General features: G+C 38.4%; 1 protein-coding gene across 1 annotated transcript in view; it reads left to right on the top strand.

Annotated features, from left to right (window-relative positions):
* LOC306851797 (voltage-gated potassium channel KCNC1-like) overlaps positions 1-21,371 on the top strand; it is a 60,188-nt gene extending 38,817 nt beyond the window's left edge. The window contains exons 3-5 of the mRNA XM_079388242.1: positions 2,302-2,508; positions 6,526-6,546; positions 21,176-21,371. Of these exons, the coding sequence (XP_079244368.1) occupies positions 2,302-2,508; positions 6,526-6,546; positions 21,176-21,339 (392 nt within the window). The 3' untranslated portion in view covers positions 21,340-21,371. The remainder of the gene's footprint in view (positions 1-2,301; positions 2,509-6,525; positions 6,547-21,175) is intronic.
* The last annotated feature ends 1,230 nt before the right edge of the window (positions 21,372-22,601 follow it).

Here is a 22,601-nt window from a genome sequence, read left to right as displayed (position 1 = left end):
TAAGGCAATTAATAGCTATATTATGAACAAAAAATGCTATTGACGCACAACACTTCAAGCGATTGTATTTTGTGTGTGATGTCAACTACCTCCATTTCACCCATCAAGAAAGTTTAAATGCCTGTGGTCGTCAACTACAGCTCTTTATAATGAACTGTCATTGCCTAAACTGGGTCTTTTATATAATATTGTGTAATGTCTACACACACACACAAACAAGTATTTGAGTAGTAATATGCAAAACTATGCTGTCACGGCCAAGTTTGACAGAGAACAGGAAGGTTATTAAAATTATAGCAGGATTACGCATGCGTTCCAAGACGAGAAGGGAAAATGTTCCTGAAACTATCAAACAGCTTTTGCTAGATGATTGACATGGAGCTTACAGTACTATTTGTGTGTGCAGTCTATTTGCACACTCACTGCAGAAAAACATTTTCCTAATCAGTATATTTTTATAGATCCAGTAAAAATATTTTGCTTCTCAAGTAAAGTTTTTCTTGATGTAAGGATGTTTTACAGTAAAACAAGATTAAAATGCTGTTTAAGAACCTTTTTTCACCGTTTTTGCATGTGAAGGTGTCAGCCAGGGAGTTCATACAGCCGAGAGAGCTCCGTCTGTCATTACTGAGCAGAACACAGATATAAACACCCCATGCTAAGAATAACATGAGCCAGATTAGTCACGGCCTCTCAGATTAGCATATGCTATATTTGATCTATAATATAAGCAAAAGGTTTCAAATCAACAGCACTGTGCTTACTGCCACATATCTGTCGATATTTAGATGATTTCAACACCAAAGAGACAGATTATGACAGATGACAGTGCATCCTTATAAATAGGATGACTTTTAGATCATTTATCTTGGAAAGTAACATTTTTGGAACAAGCAGCCTCTTGAGTGGATGACAGCTGTAGTTCTCAGCTCCTCCTCTTTGTTTTGCTCTTCCATGGAGTTTTCACAGCTGGAAGTTCCCAAGGAAATGAAAGGGAGCATGAGCATCCCGAGACGCTTGCTGTGAGGAAACACTTTAGCACATGTGCCCTCCTGTAGCTTCAAATCATGCCCACATGCCCTTGACACCAGTACTGACATCATATCCATCATGTGTACTGTTAATGAAGTTTTATTAAGTAGTGTAAAACTAAAAGTATGAAACATATAACGAAGTCATTTGTTTGTCACCCGTCCCCATGTGTGAGTGTGGTGGGTTTTTTTTGGCTTGTGTGAGAGGTGCTCTGATTCTGTAACTGATTTTATGCTGAAGGTTTCTAAAAGGTTCACCCAAAATTCCAGACACGTATGATTATATTTTGTCAGTGGAAAACACAAGGAGATGTTTTGTCTTAGCTGCTCCATTTCATACAGTCAAATTGAATGAGGTCAATACAATAGCTTTATGTGAGGCACATGCAGAAATGTACTCATTATTTACTCAAAATCCAGCCATGGTTTCCATTTACTTCTGTTGTATAAAAAGAGCTGCTTGAATATAGCTCAAGATTTCTCCTTTTAGTGTTCCATGGATAAAATAAATCCATGTGGATTTTTAAAGAAACTAGGGTGAATAAATGGTTTTATTTTATTGTATTATAAGTATTTTTATAATCTCTTCAATGGTTGTCATTTAATGGCTGTCAGGAAAGTGAGTTATATCTGGTGTAGTGAACCTTATGTCATGACCTTTGCTATAGACTTTTGTGTCATTCATTCATCACCCTTTGTCACCATTCAACTGTTAACGTGTTCATCTTCCCAGATTTCACAGACATATGCGTTTTCACTGATAAATATTTTTAATTTTTTCCAATGAGGTCCAACTACATAACGGGTCTCTGTGATCTTCTCCCTCGCCTCTCCATCCTCCTTTTTCTTTCCATCTCTCTCCATGTCTTTAGCAGGCTTTGCCCCTGGCTTATTTCTGTAAATTGTTGAGCGGTAACTCACGTCAGATTAGATTTGACAGCTGTGTCGGAAGCTATAAGAACAAGTGCCCCTGCAGCCTCTTTGTTTGAGTGTGTGTGCACATGCACATATCTCCCTCTTTCAGACACACTCATTCATGTTGTGTATGTGATGTTCTGAGTTCCCCTGCACCATTTTAATCAAGTGATGCTGCTCTTTTTGTAGTGCATCTATTTTTACTCCTTTTTATTCATCCCTTTTCATCCCTGAATTTTTTCTTCTCTCTTCCCTGGCTTTTCATGTTACTATGACTGTCTCTAATATCACATGCACACAGTACCACAAATAGTAATTTTCTTTCTTTCTTTCTTTCTTTCGTTCTTTCTTTCAGACTCCAAACAGAATGGAGATGCTGCAAACGCAGCTCTGGCTAATGAGGACTGTCCCACCATAGATCAGGTGCTGGGGCCAGATGACAGGAGTCCGGCCACCGGTGGGCTGGGGGCATGCACAGGGCGCGAGCGTTACCCCCACGATAGGGCCTGCTTCCTTCTCAGTACCGGAGAGTTCCGCACCACAGACAGCAATGTCAGGAAAGGTATGCAGCACCCACAAACAAACACGTTATTATACTCATACTTTCAGTGTACATCACACAGAACAGGCCCAGGAAAGGTAAGTTGTATGTTCAAATGCTTATTATTGCATATTAGGGAAAGACACATACAATGTAGCAATAGATATATATTTTATACACAAACATACATGCACTTGACAAAGTAACATACATGCACTTGACAAAGTACATCAGAGGTATACGCATTAAAGCAGACTCTCCCACATCCATACTAACAGTATAGCTCCCCGCCTTCTCCTCTTGCATTTCTCCTCATAATTCACCACATCAATTCTGAAGGCCGCTCATCATTAGCAAAGCTCTTACCACACACGCAGTAATAATTCAATTAATATCTTTGTTAAATGTGTTTAATCTTTGATAAAATCAGGTCTTTTCAGTTAAAATAATCCTAGCGCAAGTTAAATTATTAACAGATATATCAAACAAATTCACTGCGTCTGGCCAACAAGCTCTTCAAATGCTATCTTTCTGTCTGTCTGTCTGTCTGTCTATAGTTCTTTCTTGTCTGTCTGTCTGTCTGTCTATTGTTCTTTATGTCTGTCTGTCTGTCTATTGTTCTTTCTGTCTGTCTGTCTGTCTATTGTTCTTTCTTTCTGTCTGTCTGTCTGTCTGTCTATCGTTCTTTCTGTCTGTCTGTCTATCGTTCTTTCCGTCTGTCTGTCTGTCTGTCTGTCTGTCTGTCTGTCTATAGTTCTTTCTTGTCTGTCTGTCTGTCTGTCTATTGTTCTTTATGTCTGTCTGTCTGTCTATTGTTCTTTCTGTCTGTCTGTCTGTCTATTGTTCTTTCTTTCTGTCTGTCTGTCTGTCTGTCTATCGTTCTTTCTGTCTGTCTGTCTATCGTTCTTTCCGTCTGTCTGTCTGTCTGTCTGTCTGTCTGTCTGTCGATATATCAGTTTATCATTCTGGGTTGTGCAAAATTCTGAATTAAAGATTTCAATTTAAGAGCTGTATTTAATTGGCCACATCCCAGATGAAGTTAAACTGGAATTCAAATTGGAATGATAGGAAGAGGAGTTTAATACATATAATGCATTCTGTTCTTCCGTCTTGCTTAATTTATTACATATTTTTTTATGAAATGTCAAGGCTTTTAAAATATATTGATTATTTAACTCTTACATTTAAATCCAAATTGCAATTCTGATTACTGTTTTCTACCTAAATTCAGATTCAGGAATTGAATTGAAATTCTTGACTCAAATAACACAAAACCAGGTACCTGTCTGTCTGTCTAGTTGTCGCTCTCTCTCTATCTCTCTCTCTCTCTCTCTCTCTCCCTCTCTCTTTCTTTATCTGTCTTATCTATCTGTCTGTCTATCAGGCTTGCCTTTGCTCTTTCTTGCTCTCATTCATTGATTTTTACTTCATTCTCTTTCTCTTCCTGGCCTCCTACCCTGGCTTGTCTCTGCCCATGTCTCTTTCCCTCCATCCATCCCCTCATCTTGCCCTTTTTCTCCTTATCTTCTACACTTCGTGTCATATCCTCTTGAATCTGTTGTTTTTTTGCAATGGCATGATTGACATCTACTGCCTTTATTTCTATACTATACCTTCCTACTCCTGCACCTTTCCACCAACCTCCACGTATTCCAAATACACCCCTCTACACAACCAAATCCTACAACCCCCCACCCACAAAAACACTAGAAGCTGCAGGCGCCAACCCAGTCTCCCCCCCAGCAGAGGAGTGGTTCAAGCCGGAAGGGCCACTGCTACAGCAGGACCTCAATGCCAATTCTGCCTCTTCTTGGATCAAACCTTAATGAATCAGAGGTAACGATCAAAAAAGCAACCAGTGATGCAGCATAGAAATTAGTTTAATGAATAGAGCTCAATATTGAATTAATTCCATACAGCACAGTGCTATTTCACAGGGAAATATTTTATATGCACATATATGCAGGATATAAAGCAGTTGTACAAAAGAATATATTTAGCACGTTTATGCATTAGAGCAACCATGGATATGAAACGCAAACATAACTAAGCCACACTCAGGACTAAAGTACACAATACTAAACTGAGCTTTTATAGAGGTTGATGTCTCTAAGAAAATACATGACTTAAGTAAACTTTCAATATGTCTTATAAACAGGAGCAATATGCCTTTGAGTCAAATTGTTTGACAATTTACACACTGATAGAACTTAAGTATTTAATATCTGCATAGGCTAAATTCACATAGTAAAATCTTTTTTTCAATTTGTCCTGAATTTATTTATTCTAGCCTTTAATAATATTTGTAACCTAATAAGACATGCAGCATCAAGTTCTATCATTCTAAATGATAGAAATTTTAAAATAAATTAAGGAATGAGTGGTCCATAAGACATCTTAACCCAATAAATTCTAGAATACCCTTTAAATAATTGATACATGCATTTTAATACTAAACCCAAGATGTACACACAACACGATGGGTGTTGGGGAGTGCATTGTAATTACATAATTTAATGACAAAATAAATGTAACTGCAATCAGTTACAGTTACTGAGGGGGAAAAAAGTGTACTTAAATTACAGTTACTTATGAAAATGTTACTGATTACAGAGGGGGTTACATCTGATTATTTTCACACACATACAGATTTAATTAATTTCCCAAATTGCATCGACTGCTCTAATATATGAGACACCAATGTTTCAGGAGTTTAGGACACAGAACAGGACACATGCTTATTTAATGATTCTTATTTCCTATTTGCATTTATGTATATGCTTTATAAGATTAACTTTTTTTGGCATTGTTAGATGCCAGTGTTTCCTGTCATAGCTATGGTAAGGTTTGATTTCAAAAACAGTATCATAGCTATTAAACTATTTCTTGCTATGATTTTAAATATCATTTAACCTCAGAATGATCTAAAAAGAGGTGCTAAAGTCTGATGTTGTGGTGGCTGTGCTTTAAAATTAAATTATTATAATCTTAATTCAAGTGATGAAGGAAAGTCTTTTGAAAGTGACGTTAATCAGTGTTGAGTACTACTCTTAGGTTAACCCCGTCTGCTTTAAATGTTTGAAAATGATTAACAGTCGAAAACATTCATTAGAAATTTGGCAAATGAATCAAAAAGTAATCAAATGTAATCAGTTAGATTAATAAAGCAATTGAAATAGTTACACTGCGTATTACATTTTAAATAGCTTAACTTGTCATCTGTAACCTATCACATTTCCAAAGTAACCTTCCCAACACTGAGTACAATATTATGAAACATATTACATTTTAGAAAATGGAGTAATTCTCAATGGGGCATTTCTGTAAGTTTTGGCGGAATTTTTGCCCTGAGCCTCAATTTCTGTCCCTGATTCACAGCAGACTAGAATCAGTATCTCATCTTTCTCTCTGGCTCAAATGTGAGTAAGTGTTTGCTTAGACTAGCTTTGAAACCTCCGCTATATATCTACATATATCTCAAAGACTAAGCGTTACAATGTATGAGTTATGTCATTATAGCACTGGCTCCCTCATCTCTATCTTTCTCACTCTCTACCTCTCATTTTACCCTCAAAAGTAAACTTTTGTCATTCTAATAGTGTTTGCCTCTGATTATTTCCTCAATTTCTTTTCTTTCCCCCCCCTCCTATTTATACATATTTCACTCTCTTTTCTCTTGACTGAGCACCAGACATTAAGGACTGTACACAAGTTAGCGCTGCACTTTTAACTCTCAGGCCAGTATAGTTCAACACACACTCACATTCACACACCCACACATATAATGAAATGAAAATGTGTTGATTGTCCTAATTCTTGTGTTACAGAAGGTTATTTATGTGAATCCTGCTTAATTTGTGTTTGTGTGTTTGGGGGATGTTCCACACACCCACACATTTGATTAAATTAAAATGTGTTTATTTTAATTTGTGTGTGTGTGTGTGTGTGTGTGTGTGTTTGGGGATGTTGTATTTTCTGATGTGTGTTTTTGAGGTGCGCTTGTCTGATGAGCTGTTGTTGTGTTATCTCCTTCCTCAGGTTGTGTCGTGTCATGCGTTTGTATGTCAAATCTTGTTGCTACACTGTTACACTGTCTTCCCCTGTTCGTGTGTTGTCGTGTGTGTGCACTGTAATCCATTCGGTGTTGCTGTGACTTCTTCCTCCTCCTTCTCCTCCCTAGCGGTGACCTTTCACCTCAGTAGAGTGCCCCTCAGGTCTTTGTAAAGAGTTTCAGTGCTCACTGTACTGCCTTTCAAAGGCAAAACACAGCAGCTACACATTGCATCATGACCAAAATTTTGCATCTCTTAGACTTTGAGTTCTCCTGTAACGAACAGGTTTGGCTTACCTATGTTTAAACTCAGATTATCAAATCAGTGAAGCCGTCTTCCCCAGTTCCATTGTTGGTGTAGTTATTTTGTTTTGCCTTTGTAGGGCTGTATAATTGCCCTCCCACACTATTTTTACTGCCAGAAAGAGGACAAAAGAGTAATGCCTTTAATGCTTTAGGGGTTTTGGTGAACGGTCACTGAGAAGGGTTGTGTTTATTTGCATTTTCTGTTTATTTTTTGAATAAAGCTGGTTTCTTCTCTCTCCTGGAACTGCCCTCCACTCTGGGGTCCACTGACCAGTGTTTCATCACAGCCAGCAGATGAAAACCCTTCATTGTATGGACCAGAAAGAGTCAACTCCAGTATTCTAGCCATTAGTAGATAACAAATGTTTGATAGGGCTGTGCTGAAACACTGCGCTCTGATGCTGTTAGGATGTGTGCTACAGTCCTGTAGTCTACTGATCAGGGACACAATTCTGCTTCACAGATACACTAGGTGAGCAGAAACAAATGTGTCTGATAGACTTGAAAGAGACACATGAAAAACTAAAAAGCTCTTCAAACACATATACTGATAACCACAGACACAGGTAAGTTCTTGTTGGGCTGTAATGACATACCTGGGCTGTTGCCATGGTAACTGGACTTTTTAAGGCTGTGATGCAATCGTTACAAATCAACGCTGCAAAGTTTTCATGCAGTAAGACCCAAATCAGGGGTAAATGTGGAACTATTTTTGCTTTCTCCTTTCTCTCTTTTACCTTTTTCTTTCTCACTCTCTCTGGCTTCCTTTGTGCCCACAAAGTGTTTTACTGTGGTCACAGTGCCTCTTCAGTTATACTTTTACACAATTATGTTGACAAATGCAAAAGAGCATGGGTCAGGAAAGGTCAAAAGTTTTTATTTTGGATGTTTTCTAATTTTTTCTTTATAGATTCCATAATATTCACCTGTACGTGTGTGTATTTTTATGTGTTGTATGGACGCATATCTAAGGGTTTTGTTTCTGTTTATATTTGTGCTATTGCTTTTCAGTGTGGTCTGCTGGTATAGATGTTTTAAAATAGTTCACCCCAAAATGACAATTCATTTACTCACTGTTATTTCAATCCAAACTTGTATAACTGACTTTCTACAGTGGAACACAAAAGAAGATGTTTATCAGAATGTCCAAGCTGCTGTCAAGATTAAAGGGGTGGTTGATTGCGATTTCACTTTTTTGATGTTACTTAGTGTGTAATGTTGCTGTTTGACCATAAACAATATCTGCAAAGTTGCAGCGCTGAAAATTTAATGCAAACGAAGATATCTTTTTAAATTCTGGCAGTTTAATGCCTACAAAAACGGCCACGAACCCAGATAAACCCCGCCCCTGGGAACACGCAACGAAGGGTGCGAGGCCATACTGCGCTGCTTTAGAGAAGAGTCCTCCTGCTCTGCATCTCTCTCTCTCTCTCTCTCATTCAGATCATCAGCTCAGTGAATCCGGATATTAAAAGCTAACAGAAGCAGTAACATTTACAATTAACAGCGTATCTAAAAGTATGAGACAACAACAAACAAACATACCATTAAGAGCCATACTTCCACAGGTTCTGCTTGATCCTCTTCACTAATATTCTCTGGGTCTCAATCGGGCTTAAATTGATAAGAAATATAGACAACGCCATTGTTTACTATACAACTGGAGCACATGCTGCTGAGGTGAGAGGCAGGCTGTTTAAGTTCAAGTTGCGCTTTTTACAAGACAAATCGTTGCAAAGCAGCTCTACAGGAAATTAAGTTTCCACAATATATTTATATATTGCAGAACCTTAATATATTTAACTTATGGCAAAATTTGGTTAATTATCTTTTCTCAGGTGTTCGGTCATCTCAGATCATTTAAGGGTTGGATCCAGACTGAAGCTTCTGTAATTCCTAGTTACCACGGGATGCGGGTTGGATTATAGCGTGGTAGAAGACAACTTATGTACGCAGGAGCTAAACCATTTAGGGCCTTATAGGCAAGTAATAATATTTTGTAAATGATACGGAACTTAATAGGTAGCCAGTGAAGAGACTGTAAAATTGTGGTAATATGATCATATTTTCTTGACCTGGTAAGAACTCTAGCCGCTGCATTTATTGCATCTGTAGCTTGTTTATTGGAGATGCAGGACAACCACCTAGCAGTGCATTACAATAGTCCAGTCTAGAGGTCATGAATGCATGAACTAGCTTTTCTGCATCAGAAACAGGTAGCATGTTTTGAAGCTTGGCAATGTTTCTAAGATGAAATAATGTTGTTTTTGTAACATGGGAAATATGATTTTCAAAGGACAAGTTGCTGTCTAATATAACACCCAGATTTTTGACTTTAGAGGACGTAACAGTACATCCGTCTAGTTGCAAATTGTAATCCAAGAGATTCTGTGTACTGTTTTTTGGTCGAATAAGTAATATCTCTGTCTTATCTGAATTTAATAGGAGGAAATTATTGGTCATCCAATCTTTTAAATTTTTTACACAATCAATTAGCTTAGATAGTTTAGAAGTTTCATCTGGTCTTGTTGAGATATATAGTTGAGTATCATCAGAATAACAATGAAAACTAATCCCGTATTTTCTAATAATATTACCAAGGGGCAACATGTATATTGAAAATAGCAGAGGACCTAGGATAGATCCTTGTGGTACTCCATACTTTACAGGTGATAATTGAGATGACTCCCCATTTAAATGAACAAAGTGGTAGCGATCGGACAGGTAGGATCTAAACCATCTTAAAGCCTGCCGTTGAATACCAGTATAGTTTTGTAATCGATCTATGAATATGCTCTATGAGTAATATTAGCAATGAGATGCAGCCTTGGTCTGAAGCAAGAAGCAAGTCATTTGTAATTTTAACAAGTGCAGATTCTGTTCTATGGTGAGGCCTGAAACCTGACTGAAATTCTTCATAGAGATAATTTTTTTGCAAGAAGGAGCACAATTGAGCAGACACAATTTTTTCAAAAATTTTAGACATAAACGGAAGATTTGAAATGGGTCTGTAATTTTGCGGCGCCCGGGGAACAGTTGGGAGTTCGGTGCCTTGCTCAAGGGCACCTCAGTCGTGGTATTGAGGGTGGAGAGAGTGCTGGACATTCACTCCCCCCACCTACAATCCCTGCCGGCCCAAGACTCGAACCCGCAACCTTTGGATTACGAGTCCGACTCTCTAACCATTAGGCCACGACTTCCCCAGTTCATTAGAATCTAGTTCATTAGAATCTAGTTGTGGTTTCTAAATAAAAGGCTTAATAACCGCCAGCTTGAATGGTTTTGGGACGTGACCTAAAGATAACGATGAGTTAATAATATTGAGAAGCGGTTCTTCTGCTACAGGTAACAACTCTTTCAGTAGTTTAGTGGCTACAGGATCTAATAAACATTTTGTTTAGATGCACTGATAAGTTTATTTGGCTCTTCCTGTCCTACATATAGTTGTAAAGCACTGCAGTTTTTGGGTGCGATGAATGAAGCTGAAATACTAGATGCAGTAGAATCTACATTTGATATTGTTATCTATTTTATCAGTAAAGAAATTCATAAAGTCATTACTATTAAACTGTGAGGGAATATTTAGATCGGGTGGCGTCTGTTTATTTGTTAATCTAGCCACTGTGCTAAATAAGAACCTTGGATTGTTTTGGTTATTATCTATGAGTTTGCGGATAGGCTCTGCCCTGGCAGCTTTTAGAGCCTGTCTATAGCTGGACATACTGTTTTTCCACGCAATTCTAAAAACTTTAAAAAAAAGTTAGTTTTTCTCCATTTGCGCTCAAGATTACGAGTTTCTTTCTTGAGTGAATGGGTATATGTCAGTCCTCTGTTGTGTGTGTCATGTGTTCCTGCCTCTTGTGTCCATATTTGGTTTGCTTCCTGTCCTTGTTATATGTAATCATTAGTTAATTCTTGTCCAGCCGTGTTTGTCTAATTGTCTATGATTTACCTGTGTATTTATAGTCCTGTCTATTCGGTTTGATTTCGTCTGGTCTACTCGTTACTCCCCAGTGTTCCTGTCTGTGTCTGTGTCTGTGTCTGTGTCTGCCTTGCCTTGTCCTGCCATGTCTTGATGTCTTCATTAAAGACATATATTTGAGTTACATCCTCATCTGCGTTTTCCTGTGTCCTCCTCGTGTGTGCACCGTGACAGTATAACTGTTGTACCATGGCGCAGTACGTTTTTCTCTAAGCTTTTTCAATTTGAGTGGGGCAACAGCTTCTAATGTATAAGAGAAGATAGTGCCCATGTTGCTAGTCATTTCGTCTAGTTCATGTGTATTTATGGGTACACAGAACAGTTGAGATAAATCAGGCAGGTTATTTGTGAATCTGTCTTTGGTGGCTGGAACAATAGTTCTGCCCAGACGATAACGCGGAGCCATATAATTAATATCAGTAATACGCAGCATGCACGATACAAGGAAATGATCAGTAACATCATCACTTTGAGGTACGATATCTACAAACCCGATTCCAAAAAAGTTGGGACACTGTACAAATTACGAATAAAAAAGGAATGCAATAATTTACAAATCTCATAAACTTATATTTTATTCACAATAGAATATAGATAACATATCAAATGTTGAAAGTGAGACATTTTGAAATGTCATGCCAAATATTGGCTCATTTTGGATTTCATGAGAGCTACACATTCCAAAAAAGTTGGGACAGGTATCAATAAGAGGCCGGAAAAGTAAAATGTACATATAAGGAACAGCTGGAGGACCAATTTGCAACTTATTAGGTCAATTGGCAACATGATTGGGTATAAAAAGAGCCTCTCAGAGTGGCAGTGTCTCTCAGAAGTCAAGATGGCAAGAGGATCACCAATTCCCCCAATGCTGCGCCGAAAAATAGTGGAGCAATATCAGAAAGGAGTTTCTCAGAGAAAAATTGCAAAGAGTTTGAAGTTATCATCATCTACAGTGCATAATATCATCCAAAGAATCAGAGAATCTGGAACAATCTCTGTGCGTAAGGGTCAAGGCTGGAAAACCATACTGGATGCCCGTGATCTTCGGGGCCTTAGACGGCACTGCATCACATACAGGAATGCTACTGTAATGGAAATCACAACATGGGCTCAGGAATACTTCCAGAAAACATTGTCGGTGAACACAATCCCCCGTGCCATTCGCCGTTGCCGGCTAAAACTCTATAGGTCAAAAAAGAAGCCATATCTAAACATGATCCAGAAGCGCAGGCGTTTTCTCTGGGCCAAGGCTTATTTAAAATGGACTGTGGCAAAGTGGAAAACTGTTCTGTGGTCAGACGAATCAAAATTTGAAGTTCTTTTTGGAAAATTGGGACGCCATGTCATCCGGACTAAAGATGACAAGGACAACCCAAGTTGTTATCAGCGCTCAGTTCAGAAGCCTGCATCTCTGATGGTATGGGGTTGCATGAGTGCGTGTGGCATGGGCAGCTTACACATCTGGAAAGGCACCATCAATGCTGAAAGGTATATCCAAGTTCTAGAACAACATATGCTCCCATCCATACGTTGTCTCTTTCAGGGAAGATCTTGCATTTTCCAACATGACAATGCCAGACCACATACTGCATTAATTACAACATCATGGCTGCGTAGAAGGAGGATCCGGGTACTGAAATGGCCAGCCTGCAGTCCAGATCTTTCACCCATAGAAAACATTTGGCGCATCATAAAGAGGAAGATGCGACAAAGAAGACCTAAGACAGTTGAGCAACTAGAAGCCTGTATTATACAAGAATGGGACAACATTCCTATTCCTAAACTTGAGCAACTTGTCTCCTCAGTCCCCAGATGTTTGCGGACTGTTATAAAAAGAAGAGGGGATGCCACACAGTGGTAAACATGGCCTTGTCCCAACTGTGTTGATGTTCATGTGTTGATGCCATGAAATTTAAAATAAACTTATTTTTCCCTTAAAATTATACATTTTCTCAGTTTAAAACATTTGATGTGTCATCTATGTTGTATTCTGAATAAAATATTGAAATTTGAAACTTCCACATTATTGCATTCTGTTTTTATTCACAATTTGTACAGTGTCCCAAATTTTTTGGAATCGGGTTTGTATATCGGTAAGATCAATTCCATGCGATATAATTAAATCTAGCGTATGAATAAATGTGGGCCCGGTGACATTTTGCTTGACTCCAAAAGAGTTTCTTAGGTCAGTAAACGCAAGTCCTAACGTATCATTTGTATTATCAGCGTGAATGTTAAAATCTCAGACAATTAGCACTTTATCAACATTAACCAATAGATCTGAGAGGAAATCTGCAAATTCTTTTAGGACATCTGTATATGGCCCTGGCGGTCTATACACAGTAGAGAATGAGAATATCACTATATATTGTTGCAACACCGCCGCCACGACCAGTCTGATGGGGCTCATGTTTATAACAGTAGCTTGGTGGAGTAGACTAATTTAGACCAAAATATTCATTTGGTTTCAGCCAGGTTTCAGTCAGGCAGAGTACATCAAAATTATTATCTGTGCTCATTTCATTTACAATAACTGGTTTGGGTGCGAGTGATCTAATGTTTGGGAGCCCAAGCTTTAAAAATAGTTTTTGTTCATTTATTTTGCGTTTTTCTGGTTTAATCATGATCAGATTTTTTCTAGATCCTGCATTAAATTTATATTTTGACCTCGCTATTCGGGGAACAGACACAGTCTGTATAGATTGGACAACACAAGTACTTCTATCTTTTAAGTGGGTAGAACAAAAGTCATCATAGTAGTTATTTGAGAATTGGCTTACTAGTCAGATGGAGCGTAGCGTCCTGGAGATGTTGTCCGACAGGAGTTCCGCTCCGACTCTGCTGGGGTGCAGGCCATCAGCACGGAAAAGCCCAGGACACTCCCAGAAAAGATTCCAATTATTAACAAAGAGCAGTTTCTGTTCTTTACACCATGACAATAACCATTCGTTTAAGGCAAAAAGTCTACGGAATCTTTCGTGTCCTCGTCGATATGTGGGAAGCAGTCCTGACACGATGTTTAGATGCGCATTAGAGGTGATTTAACGAATCACAACACACTGGGGCACCTAACCAATCTGAGCCAATCACGTATTTCTGAGGGAGGGGCTTCGTAAAAGCAGGAAATGATCAGCACATTTATCACAGAAGGGGCAGATCGGTGTGGAATAAAGGTAAATTATATGATAAATAATGCGTTTTTTTTTTTAAACGAAGCATTAACACATATTAGACTGCACCCCATAAACACAATCAAGCCTAGGAAAAAAAAACTGTCAACCACCCTTTTAAGGACAAAAAGGCAGCATTAAAATATAAAAGTGAACCAAATTACTAAAGGCTGGAATACACTACACTACATGTTTGTATGGTTTTGTCGGGTCAGTGAGTTAACCCTGTCGGCGTCTATTGCCATTGGTCTGTGCTTGTTAACACCAATTGAACATGTTGAATCGTTGTTTTTTGGGTCTTTTAATGTCTGAGAAGTGACTACTGTAATCGGTTGTCTGTCGGCGTTGGTCTGGGTCTGTCGGTACAGTATGTGTAAACAATATGTGTTCTAAAATTGGCTCTAAATATCAAGCATGTTTAATATCCTCTGACTGAACAGAATAATAGCGTGAAGCTACATAAATGTGCCCATCATATCCTACATTATTTTCTGTGAAATCTGTCACCAAAATCTGCAGCCTGATTCTGATTTTTGGCAACTAGCATTGACTCGTCCAGACTGTAAGATCTACGACAAAGTCATGTAGTGTATTCCAACCTTAATGCTCTATATTTCAAGACAATTGAAGCATTAGGTGCGTCCTAAATCGCGTACTTATGCACTATTATATAACGTTTTGTAGCATATATAGTGTGAGTAGTGTTCATACTGAAAATTCCAAAAAGAAAAAGTGCACACCGAGAAAAAAAAACAAAGTGTGGAATGTTGAACACTTCATGCACTCAACTGTTGCAGCTTTAATTACGTAGCGAATGGGGAGGGACTATCAGACTCTGATTATTCATCATGCCATAATAACCTTATACAATTCATACAATACATAGTTGAGCACTTAGTGCATAAGTACATAGTATATAAGTGCATAGTGTATAGTGCGTCATTTGTAACGCAGTTATAACTAGTATAGGACAGCTTTAAGTCAGGAACAGACTGAAATGTAAGTATTCACTGAAAATCAGCTGTAGTTATTCACTTTCATTATATGGAAAAGAGCAGCTTGGACATTTTGGTGATTTAAAGAAAAAAGTCATTGGAGTGTGTGTAAATGATGACAGAACTTCAATTTATGGGTGAACTGTGCCTTTATATTCCACTCCCTCGCTCTCCTCCTCGATCACCACAGCATGTATTCTTCTTTCTTCTCCCCACTCGAACTTCTGCCTCTTTCCGTTTCTACCTTCTGCCCTCTCACTCCTTCCTGCCCACTGTTGCCAAGGAAACAGTGAAAGAGAGCATTCTGGGACTAAGCAGAACATGATGAAATATAAAATGAAGGGGTTAAAGATGGTTCATGCTAAAAAAAATGACATTTGGTCTTCTAAAACCTGGCAAATTGCTTGACGTTACAACCTTAATGTTCAGTCGCCCACTTACTCCCAAGATGCACTTAGGTGATTATTGTGGTTATTTTATTGCTGTTGTGCCCCTGTTGTTTTTTGTTTCTTCTTTTGCCCCCTTTTATCAATCATTTATTCAGTCTAAAGTGCTCTTTTGATGTGCTGATGTTTTTGTATTTTATATTTTGAGTATACTGAGAGCTTTGACACATACCCTTGGGCCCTGCCATTGACAGACTCTAGTGGTGAGGCTAAATGTGTAAGAGCTGCAGTCTGGATGCTGGCCACAGCACACTGACTGAGGGCATTGTGGTCATCTTCCTCTCTAGCCATTGTCTTAAAGCGTAGAAACAGTACTGCACTGCAGGGCTGCAGTCACACCCCTCTTTCTCTCTCTCTCTTTCTCTCCCTCCCATTTCTCTTCCTCTGCAGACTGATTGATTTTCCCCTGTACTCCCATTTAACCTCACTTCTGAATCTTTGCTGTAACCGGAGAACCCAAGGGTTCTCTCTCTAGGGCTCTAGATGAGCTAGACCAATTCATTATCAATTTCACCATATCATGTATCACTTTGTATATAAACAGTGCCTTATATCCTTTTCAAATCATTTTTAAAGTTGCCATTGGACCTTAACTGCATTCTCTCTCTCTATATATATAGGATAGGAATATATATATATATATAGAGAGAGAGAGAGAGAGAGAGAGAGAGAGAGAGTATAGAGTTGTACTATATTATAAATGAGTTAATATTGTCCACAGAATGGCAGTCCAGAATAGTTCTCAACAACCAAATTAGCACAACTGCTGATTGCAATTGCTCTTTCATGCTATTTTCTAGTCATTCAGAAAATAGCAGTTCCCACAAACGTTGCAGCCAACTGTCAGAGTTCCACGCTGCATCGGTGTGAGAATTTGACTGCAGTGCATTAAAAATTGAGTGGTGAGATATGGCTGAGAGGTTGCTGGCCTGGCTGATAATGCTTCCAAAGGGGTCAATGCTTTCATTCTGTTCAGATCGCTGCCCCTCGGGGGAGGGGCCTGTCATGACCTCACCTGATGATGAGGGGTTTTTCTTTTTACAACACATCTCTCATAAGGATTATATTATCTCATATTATCATATAGATCTCAATCTTTTTAATACCTCTTCTTAATCATATAGTGAAGTTCTGCATTATTTAGTTTTTGGTGGACCAGACTGCTGGATTTAATCGTTGTCGCAGCAGTATTTATTATTAATTGTATTAAAAATAATTAATTATTCAAGTGATGGTAAATTATCCATCAAGTAATGCACATAAATGCAGAGATCTGCAGATCCACTGCATTTAACTTAAGTATGACAGAAGCCTGAACCTGACTGGCTCAAGTAAAGATACTAGTAAAGTAAAAAAAAACTCAAATATAGTTAATAAGATTTTTGGTAATATGCTCAGTGCAAGGTTTTTATTCAAGGTTAGTGAATGGTTGAAGTATATATTTAAGAAACAATGTTTTTATTGTCTTTCAAATCAAACTGGATGTGTTGTATATGAGTGAGCATGTCTTTTCCACCATCAGTGGCGGTGAACTGCATGTATGACACTATTATCATACATGATCTGAATGTTCTGTGAATATTATTTCAACGTTTGTTGTTTCACTCTGTCCTCTACTGTCTTAGATGAAATGTCAACATCTGCACACTAATATTTCTTTCTGTTGTTTCAAGCTGCATAAACTACTTTTTTCTTTTTTATGAAATATTTTATTATTTATTATTCATGTAAATCCACCTAAAGTTGTGCAATCAACAGTGACATGTACAACACCCTTACTGGGAACTTCTTTATGTGCACATTGGGGTGAATTGTTTATCTTTCATCATGTTAAATATCATAAGTTTATATGTCTGTCCATCCTTGTACTGTATATGCAGGTGCTAATTTCTGAATGTAAACTATCCCCTCTCTTCTCACTGCAGTCATTACATCCATCACACATTCCTGCCCTCCTTTAATTATTCTCCTTGTGATCATCTTTTCTTGCAGTTTGTGTCTTTGTTGTGTAATGTTTGTGTACTGTCGTTTCGTGTTGTTCTGTGTACTGTTGTGTCGTGTTGTGTTGTGTCTAATTCATACATGCAGATGTGATGTATGTGACTACCAATGTTTGGGTTTAAAGGAAGAACAAATATCCACTGGTGGATATTGCAAATATTAACCTGGACCGATTCACACAGATCAAATATACTGTGTATGAACTCAGACACACTATTGAAACTTATCTGCATTATAGACTATAATGCTGTAATGCTATAATTCACATCATAATGTAATTACATTAAATATTCCCACTAGTAAAAACCATTGGCGCCTTCTTCGAAAACTCAGATTTTCCACACTTGACCTTTGTGATGTAAGTGAAAAAGATGGACTTTCTTTAACATGCTGGTTACTGCAAACAGACTGAAATTTGAGTCAATTGTTCAGCACAGTATATATTATACTTTATTTTATTGCTGCACAATTTCTAAACCATTCTGTGGTTAATATTTGTGCCACATACTAACACTCACCTTCCATCCCACCCCCAGGCCACTCATACAGTCCTCGTAGTGTCACTAAAGTTTGACATGAGGTACGTAAACACAGCAGAGTGGGACTTTCATCCATGTCAGGTCAAGGGCTGGCCCATACGGATATAATCTCTATGGGCTTGTAAGCATGATTGTTAGACTCATAAGCTAAGCTGCGAAGCTACGATGTTAAGACTCTGCATTTCATGCATTCAGAGAACTTGCTTCTTGACTCTTTGACCATTTTCACAAATCTTGACAAACAGTGACGGTCACACAGAATGTAGCCACATCTCTATCACAGATGCTAAAGAATTGCAGAAGCACAGAGTCTGTCAAGCTAAAGACTTGAATTACACCAGTCCACAACACTGCTGTAATTCATCATACATAAACTCTCACCAAAGCTCTTCAGTGTTGCATGCGTGAGGCTGGTGAGTGTGAGTTGTGTTATTATGATGTTGATAATGAGATTAATTGACCGTTCAATGATTATGCTGGAATCATTATACTGTTAGTAAATATGAAAAATTGCAAAATGTAGGTATTATTAGACTTTTGCTCTTCCATGACCATGAAAGCTCAATTCTTAAATATATCTTAAATAGTTTTGATAACGGTTGCTGTACAAGTTTCTTTCTCTTCCCCTGCCCTCTCTCTCTTATCTGTTTCAGTTTGTCTGTTTTTTTGCTTTGCTTTTTTGCCTGTTTTTTTGTTGTTTTGTTTTGCTTTGCTCTATTTTGTTTTGTTTTACTGGCATTCTAGGTATCTATATCTGTTGTTGTACGTATCTTTGAACTGAAATCTAAAAGCGTAGTTGTGTCCTAAACACAATAAATTTCATGCAGGCATTGTCATAAAGCAGTTATTCGTGCAAAGAATTGGCTACTAATGCTTCTTTAATCGTCACATTTACATTGTAATTGTTCAGAGAAAAAGAGGAAGAAAGATTGCAGTTGCCAAAGGTGTACTTATTTCTGTTGGACACATACTACCTAGCCATATTGATCCTAATTAATCTCATTCAGAGAAAGTAAATGCTAATAGGGAGATAAAGACAAGTCCAGCAATAGGAAGGAAGTGTGTTCTTATCTGTGCAGTGTTTGCATCATGGGTGCAAGTACAGAACATGACGTTCACGCACACATTATTTATTTTCTCTCTGTAAATGATCACTCTTATGTGTGTGTATTTACAAACAAAATAATTTGGTTAAATATGTTAATAACAGTCACTTTCTGGATTGCACTAGTGGTCTGGTGTAAGGAACATGATGACCCAGATCTATCTACCACTGCCTTCCTTTGCAGCTCCTATAGGCGATGCTTTGGTGTAGATTTTGAATGACAAGTGGCTGTGCAGCACCCAGAGTGTCCCAGCAGCCCTCTGAGTCAGACTCACACACACACACACACATACACTCTCACACACACATCCTAACAGAACTGCATCACGCAAGGGACTGGAGATAGGACTGCCGACTATACGACAGTAGGACCTTCTTAACACCCCGTGTTGTTCCTTCCTTGTGAGCTTTTGTCTCTTGTTTTGTTTTGTTAAGACTTCTAACTCACTGTGTTTGTGTCCGTGTGGGAAGTTCTCCTGTGTCAGAAGGGGGTTGTCTACTATGTAATGTGCCAGCTCTTCCTTCCATATCCATTCGTGTTGGCTTTTTCAAAAAAACAGCAATATCCAGTCCAGTTCCCCTTCTTAAAAACAAAAAACAGACTATACAAAGGTAAGCTGTGTTTAGCTGTTTTTATAACCAATTTTCATATTATTAAGTACAGCTATTTGAAAAAAAATTGTTTTTCACCCCAAACTTTAGAAAATTTGTTCATGATTTATTCCCCTTGTCGTTCCAGACCTGAATGACTTTATTTCTTCTGTGGAGCATAAAAGAATATATTTTGAATATGTTTTTGCCTATACAGTCAAAGTCAATGGGGTCCAAAAAACACTGGTCTCCTGTGACTTTCACCATATAGACAAAAACAGACATTTTTTTCAAAATGTATTATATTGTGTTCCACAGAAAAATTTAATTCACGCAGGTTTGGAATGACACTTACTAAACTTTCAGGATTTAAGTAGCTGGATCACAGTGGTGGAACAACATGTTACAGTAAATAATAACAGATCATGGTAGTTTTGCATACTGCATCATCCACAAGCTACTACTCAGACCTGCAAGACTGTGCCATGAAATTACATTCAACACATATTTTTGTGGGCATATTCGGCATTATCTCTTTAGTGAATTAGGAACGAAAACACACAAATGAACGTAAATCATTTTTAGTGAACTCCCCCTGAAGTAATTTTAATCTGACTTAAATTATTATTACATCCTACGAAGATCACTAAGACCTGTAAAGGGAGTTTGTAACCAAATAAAACAACACTGGACTTGGTGGATGAGAAAAGACAAACCGAAGCCTTTAAGAAAGTTTGGCCACCCTTACAAAACAAAGCCAGAAATGGATGTGGAAGGAAAGCTTTCAGGCACTTTGGGGTCACGTGAAGCTGTTTTAAGTCCCTATTAATCTACTGAAACACACTTATGTGTAAACGGAAGACGAATTTGCTGCTAATAATGGAAAGACATTTAGTCTGAAATGCACAAGCTTCACCTGGCCCACAGTGCTGAGTGAGGCTGCTTTGACTAGACGGAGCTCCTCTGCTACTCCTCTGTTGGACTCCAGTGCTAGTATCAGAATGCAGAGTGTTTCGTCTGAGACTGGGTCAAACACCTGGATGCTAAACTCTTTACCTCACTATTGGTCTGAGTCAGCCATCAGGTGCTTCATCCACCTGCTCTTTTACACATCTGCTCTTATCTCTCCCTGAAAACTGTATGTGGCTGCGACTAAAGGGAGTTTTTTTTAATACTGCTGTGCCATAACAACAACAAAGAAAACTTGATGACATTTCATAACTCTCATTTTCCTGTTTTGTCCTTGTCTCTGTCTCTGTCTGTCCCTGTCTGTCTTTCTGTCTGTCTGCTTCTGTCATTTACATCCTTTTCATTTTGTCATTCTTTGCTTCAATTCCATTTTTTACCCTTCCCTTCCTTCCCCCTTTAAAAAAAACCCCACTTTTGTCATGAATCCAATGTTTTTGTTTGTAAAATGCTTCCATAATAATTCCATTCATTCATCTTTCTCTAATGTATGTAACCTATCCACTGACCATCCACCGGATTTTTGTGTTTTGAAGCTGCTGGCTACGAGAAGTCCCGCAGCCTCAATAACATCTCGGGGATGACAGGGGCTCCTCTGCGCCTGACCCCCATCACCCCCATCAACAACCCACCCTATGAGCCCTACGAATCCCCTGGCCCCCTACGCCGCTGCCGATCCCCCATCCCCTCCATTCTGTAGTACATCTTAGGGAACGACGTCGAAATAAGCGGAAAAAAGACACTCATGCACCATCATACCGCAATAGTATTAATAATCACAATAACGATGTTAAGTACTCACACCTCCCCTCCTCCATTGACTGGACAGAGTGGGGGTACCCAGCACTCTTTTTAATATGCCATGCCTCAAAAGGAACGGGATGAATTTGTTTAGGGATTTAGAGCTTTAAGTACTAAAATAACTTCATCGCATATACTTCAGGCAATATTTCAGACAGGCAACTAAAACAATTATATGCTGTGACGTCAGCAGATTATGTCTTATTAGCGAAGATAAATAATAATAAAAAAGAAGCACTGAATATTACTAGGATAAAACTCCTCACTGGTTCATAGACAGCGAAGAGCACCCTGTAGGAAATCTACCCCTGTAGCTGAATGACAGTAGTTGGCTTTTCCTCATGTTCCCGCCTGATTGCTGGTTGTATAAAAAACGAGACTGTGATCCAGCAGGCTTATTCATTGAGTACTAGTCGTTGAGATCAGCTTTGATACACCATAATAGGCCTTGAAAATCCACTTCATATCAAAGCTTGGAATGATAAAGGTCATAGGTCAACATGCAAGTAGTTCAAGTGCATGCTAGAAAAGACGTCAGTTAGTTAGCAAGTAGAATATACTAAACTCCCAATCCCCTTTAACTGCTATGAGGATATGAAAACAAACGCACCGTATGCTGGACTGATTTGAACTTAGAATTAAGCCCTGTGGTAGAGAATTAATGGATCGTTTTGGCTGATTTGACTGTGATGGAGTTTTTGGTGATTCAGGCCATAGAACATGATGAGTATTACAATTACGATAAACACAAGGACCATCTTTAATCACACTCTGAGCATTTCCTACAGCAACTTTTGTTGTCACCCGATATTTTAACTTACAATTCACACCGTTATTATAATTATGCTCTTTATTTAGGACAAAGAAAAATGCTTAAACCATTCTTGTGCAATTTCGACTATTATGATGACCTCTGACCCTGAGAAGCTGGAGATAAATCCTGCGAACTTTACTATGTGCAACTATTAACTTTAACAACTAACAGAGAGACCGAGAACTGATCATTATTTAAAAAGAGGCTATTTTTGTACTAAGCGCTTGGACATTGCGATTCGGATCGGGGTTTGGAGTTGCGCGGGTGGCTTTGAGTTGGCATTTTGGGAGGACAGGATATCGTGCTGTTGCATGGAGATCTACAATTAACGTTTTGGTTTTTGTATT

The sequence above is a fragment of the Barbus barbus genome, assembly GCF_936440315.1.
Source record: "Barbus barbus genome assembly, chromosome: 3".
NCBI classification, from domain to species: Eukaryota; Metazoa; Chordata; class Actinopteri; order Cypriniformes; family Cyprinidae; genus Barbus; species Barbus barbus.
This window is presented reverse-complemented; position numbering and strand designations above follow the sequence as displayed.